The following is a 5,412-nucleotide window of genomic DNA, read 5'->3' as shown; positions in this document are numbered from 1 at the left end:
CCAACCCTCCCAGTACCATTCATTGAAGAGGGTGTCCTTTCCCCAGTGTGTTTCTGTCGGCTCTGTCAAAGATCAACTGGCTGTGAACGTGTGGCTGTGTTTCTGGGTTCTCTCATCTGTCGCATTGATCTAAGTGTCTAGTTTTATGCTAGGATTATACTATTTTGGTAACTACGCACTTGTCAAACATTTTGTAGTTGTAATTTGCAGTGTAATGGGATGCCTCTAGTTTTGCTGTTTTTGCTGAGGATGACTTTGGGTCTTTGAGCTCTTTTTTTTTTTTAGTCCTTTTTTGTGAATTTTAGGACTTTCCAATTCTGTGAGTGGTGACATTGGTATTTTGGTGGGGGTTGTATTGAATCTCTAGACTGCTTAGGGCAGTGTGGTCATTTTAATGCTATGAATTCCTACCATGAGCATGAAATGATTGTCCATTTCTTTCTCTCCTCTTAAACATTTTCTCAGTGTTTTGTAGTTTTCCTTGTAGAAATCTTTCACCTCCTTGGTAAAATTTCTTCTGTGGCATACATTTTTCCATTTTGTTGCTATTGTAAATGGGATTGCCTTCTTAATTCTTTCCCAACCAGACCATTATTGGTGTATAGAAATGCTGCTGATTTTTGCTGTTGTTGTTGTTGTTGATTCTATATCCTGCAAATAGCTGTATTAATTTATTTATCAAATCTAGGAGTTTTCTGGTGGAGCCTTTACATGTTTCTAGATCTAAATCACATCTTCATCAGACAAGGATAATTTGATGTCCTCTTTTCCAATGTGGATGCCTTTTACTGTTTTCTCTTGCCTGATTGTGTAATGTCGAATAGGAGTGGTGAGAACCGGCATCCTCATCTTGTTCCTGTTTACAGAGGAAAATGCTTTCAACTTTTCCCCATTGGGTAGTAGGTTAGCTATGGCTTTGCCATATACAGCTTTTATTGTTTTCATGTATTTTTTTAAAATTTTTGTTTTTTGAGACGGAGTCTCACTCTTGCTACCCAGGCTAAAGTGCAGTGGCATGTTTTCGGCTTACTGCAAGCTCCACCTCTGTGGTTCACCCATTCTCCTGCTTCAGCCTTCCGAGTAGCTGGGATTATAGGCGCCCGCCACCACACCAGGCTAATTTTTGTACTTTTAATAGAGATGGGGTTTCACCACGTTGGCCAGGTTAGTCTCAAACTCCTGACCTCAGGTGATCTACCCACCTCAGCCTCCCAAAGTGTTGGGATTACAGGCATGAGGCACTGCGCCCAGCCCGGCCATTTTCAGGTATGTTTCTTCTATGTCTAGTTTGTTTGTTCCTTCTTTCAAGACATGGTCTCACTCTGTCTTTCATGTTGGAATATAGTGGCACCATCAGAGCTGCAGGTTTGAACTCCTGGGCTTAAGCCACCTCAGCCTTCTGAGTAGCTGAGACTACAGGTGCCTGTCACCAGAGTGGGCTAGTTTTTATTTTTATTTTTTTTTGTAGAGATCTCTGTTCCTCAGGTTGGCCTTGAACTGTTGACCTCAATTGATCCTCCCAGCTCAGCTTCCCAAAAGCACTGGGTGGACAAGCACGAGCCACCGCTTGGCGCAGAGTCACATTTTAACATCACATCCTCATTGCTGGGCTCAAGTTTTGGCAGTGACTGAAAACCCTAAAGGAGAGTCTCTGGTCAGGCCCGGCCCAGTCTGTGCATAGGAGGGGAATGGAAAAGTGGCCCGTGGATGGTTCTTTTGGAGAACTGGCCAGACAAGCACTGAGATGCCATTTCATGGAATACAGGGCCATATGATGTCCAGCCCAGCTGCCAGGTCCAGGGCCCTCGCCACCGTCTAGTTTGGGAGCTTATGCAGAGGTGGCCTCGGTTGCCCAAAGCAGCTGGTCTCCCTTCCGATCTGGTCCCATTTGAGAGATGCAACTGGGCCCCGTCTTCCAGGAAAACATTTCAGTGTGTGCCTGTCTTTGTCCCCGCACTGGCTGGCCTCTCTGTACCGTGAGAACTTGGGTTATGCAAGGCTCTGCCAGTCAGCTGAGCATCACGAAGCAGCTCTCTTCTGTTCCAGTGAGGCCGACCAGGCTCCAGCACCCCTGCCCCGGGTCTGACTGTTCTCCCCCCACCCGGAAGTGACCCCCAACCCGATCCCGCTCCCTGTCTTCTGGCAGCTGCTCTGGGGAGGGGCATTTTGGCCTCAAGGGCTTAGCGTGTCATTTTCTGTTTTCTGTTTATCTTTCCAGAGCTGTTTGGGACAGCCCATGCGTCAGTCCATGTACTGCTTCTTTGGAAGGCAATCGGGGCTTTCTTTCAGGGGTGGGTATAAAAGTTCTTGTGGCTGGGTGCAGTGGCTCACGCCTGTAATCCCAGCACTTTAGCAGGCCGAGATAGGCAGATCACGAGGTCGGGAGATGGAGACCAACCTGGCTAACATGGTGAAACTCCATCTCTACTAAAAATACAAAAAAATTAGCTGGGCATGGTGGTGGGCACCTGTAGTCCCAGCTACTTGGCAGGCTGAGGGAGAAGAATGGCAAGAACCTGGGAGGCGGAGCTTGCAGTGAGCCGAGATCGCGCCACTGCACTCCAGCCTGGCAACCAAGCAAGACTCTGTCTCAAGAAAAAAAAAAAAAAAAAAAAAACTGTTACTGTGACATTTGTGTATGAAATCAGCCTTTGCTACATGGATAGGACCAGCACGCTTCCGCGGCATGACTCTGCAATCTTACTTATCTTTTTTTTTTTTATTTTGTATTTTATTTATTGATTTCTTTTGAGACAAAATCTCACTCTGTTGCCCAGGCTGAAGTGCTGTGGCACAATCTCGGCTCACTGCAACCTCCATTCCTGGGTTCAAGTAATTCTCATGTCCCAGCCTCCCAAGTAGCTGGGACTACAGGTGCACATCACAACACCCGGCTAATTTTTGTATTTTTAGTAGAGATGGGGTTTTGCCACATTGGTGAGGCTGGTTTCGAACTTCTGACCTCAGATAATCAACCGGTCTTAACCTCCCAAAGTGCTAAGATTACAGGCATAGACTTATTTATTTATTTGAGATGGACTCTTGCTCCACTGCCCAGGCTAGGGTGCAGTGGCATGATCTCAGCTCACTGCAACCTCAGCCTCCCAGCTTCAAGTAATTCTCCTTCTTCAGTGTCCTGAGTAGCTGGGATTACAAATGCCCGTCACTGCACCTGGCTAATTTTTGTATTTTCAGTAGAAATGGGGTTTCACTGTCTTGACTAGGCTGATCTCGAACTCCTGACCTCATAATCCACCTGTCTTGGCCTCTCAAAGTGTTGGGATTACAGGCCTAAGGCACTGTGCCTGGTCACATTTATTTATTTGTTATATAGAGACAGTGTCTCTCTCTGTCACCCAGGCTGGTGTGCAGTGGCACCATGTCAGCTCTCTGCAGCCTCTGCCTCTGGGGTTCAAGCGATTCTCATGCATCAGCCTCCCGAGTAACTTGGACTGCGGGTATGTGCCACCAAGCAGGGATAATTTTTTCTATTTTTTTGTGGAGACAGGGTTTCACCATGTTGGCCAGGCTGGTCTCAAACTCTTGGGCTCAGGTGATCTGCCTTCCTCGTCCTCTCAAAGTACTAAGATTACAGGCATGAGCCACTGCGCCCGGCCTCTCACTACATTTAAATGATGCAGTGGTTCATGCCTGTAATTCTAGCACTTTGGGAGGCCAAGACAGGTGGATCAACTGAGGTCAGGAGTTCAACACGAGCCTGGCCAACACAGGGAAACCCTGTCTCTACTAAAAATACAAAAATTAGCCAGGTGTGGTGACATGAGCCTGTAGTCCCAGCTACTTGGAAGGCTGAGGCAGGAGAATCACTTTAACTGGGAGGTGGAGGTTGCAGTGAGCCAAGATCACACCACTGCACTCCAGCCTGGGTGACAGAGTGAGACTCCATCTCAAAATAATCATAATAATAAAATGCCTGATGCCAGGGCATCTCGGCCTGGGTGCCTGCACGAGCACAGCCATGTCCAGGCCAGGGCTGCCGGTCAAGGTCCAGCCCCATCTTGTCCAGCAGAAATGGAGCGAACTTGCGGGGCCCAGGCTAGGGTACAAGATCCCAGGATCTCAGCCTCTGCTCATGGATCAGCTCTGAGACCCTGAGTGAGCTGGGGTGCTCTCTGCTCATTGGTTTCCCTGGCTGTCAAGTAAAGGGATTGGATGAGGAAGTCTCATCAAGGTGGAATGATCTCAGATTTGGGGCAGCAGTGAATGATCCCGCTCCCTGGGTCATGCCAGTGGTCCGGCCTCGGCTGAACACAGCCCCAGCATCTGGAATGGGGATGAGGGGGCAGTCAGCTCTTGCTCCTAGTAAGACAGATGCAATAGGGCTCTGTGGCTGAGCTGGGTGCATTTCCTTACACCTGTAATCCCAACCTTTTGAGAGGCCATGGTGAGAGGATTGCTTGAGGCCGGGAATTTTGAGAATAGCCTGGACAACATAGCCAGACCCCATGTCTACAAAATAAAAATAATAATAATAAAACAGGTCAAATGGCACACAGCTCTAGTCCAAGCTATTTGGCAGGCTGAGGCAGGAGGGTCCTTTGAGTCCTGGGATTGGAGGCTGCATTGAGCTATGATGGCACCACTGCACTCCAGCTTAGGTGACAAAGTGAGACCCTGTCTCGAAAAGAAAAAAAAAAAAATTGTCCTGTGAGCGTGGGTTTGATTTTCTTTTTTCTTTTCTTTTTTTGAGATGGGTTCACACCATTCTCCTGCCTCAGCCTCCTGAGTAGGTGGGACTACAGGCACCTGCCACCATGCCCAGCTAATTTTTTGTATATTTTTGGTAGAGATGGGGTTTCACCGTGTTAGCCAGGATGGTCTCAATCTCCTGACCTCATGATCCGCCCACCTCGGCCTCCCAAAGTGCTGGGATTATAGGCGTGAGCCACCGTGCCTGGCCGGGTTTGATTTTCAAACAGGACCAAGAAGGCAGGGGACAGAGAGTGCAGTCACCCTTAGGTGCCGAACACTCAGAAACGGGCCAGCGGCAGCCCTCACCTCACCTGCAGACACCAGATTGGGCAGAACAGCACGTGGCACTCACAGCTCTTGCAATGAGAGCAGAACCCAGTGTGGACCCTTCTGCCTGTGGGAGGGGCTGCTGAGGCCTGCGGAGAGGCCAGGCTGGAGGCTCGTCCCCTTGTCCAGCCCTTGGTGTGGTCTCTGCCAGGTCCCCAGCCCACCAGTGCAGGGCGCCCCTGAGCCTGCTGCTGCCACGGGCCTGTCTCTACCCAGGACGTCCCCACACCCTCGCAGTGTCAGGGAAATGGTCATGGTGGCGGTGACACTCCCCAGGCAGGACTGTTGAGAGAAGCTGAGAAGGGTCACACTGCAGGCAGGGGCCCGTGTGACAAGCCCCTCTCACCCCGAGAGAGCTGACCAGGCAGCTCA

At 49.4% G+C, this 5,412-nt stretch overlaps 2 protein-coding genes across 2 annotated transcripts in view; one reads left to right on the top strand and one right to left on the bottom strand.

Moving 5' to 3' along the window:
• The window catches only part of BCR (breakpoint cluster region), an 814,161-nt gene that overhangs the window by 359,082 nt on the left and 449,667 nt on the right, over nt 1-5,412 (top strand). The window lies entirely within an intron of this gene.
• Nucleotides 2,009-5,412, bottom strand: part of LOC105546091 (breakpoint cluster region protein-like) — a 10,647-nt gene continuing 7,243 nt past the window's right edge. Inside the window, exon 7 of the mRNA XM_011989187.1 lies at nt 2,009-2,151. Coding sequence (XP_011844577.1) covers nt 2,009-2,151 — 143 coding nt within the window. The remainder of the gene's footprint in view (nt 2,152-5,412) is intronic.

This window comes from Mandrillus leucophaeus, unplaced genomic scaffold (genome assembly GCF_000951045.1).
Source record: "Mandrillus leucophaeus isolate KB7577 unplaced genomic scaffold, Mleu.le_1.0 Scaffold349, whole genome shotgun sequence".
In the NCBI taxonomy this organism is placed as follows: Eukaryota; Metazoa; Chordata; class Mammalia; order Primates; family Cercopithecidae; genus Mandrillus; species Mandrillus leucophaeus.
This window is presented reverse-complemented; position numbering and strand designations above follow the sequence as displayed.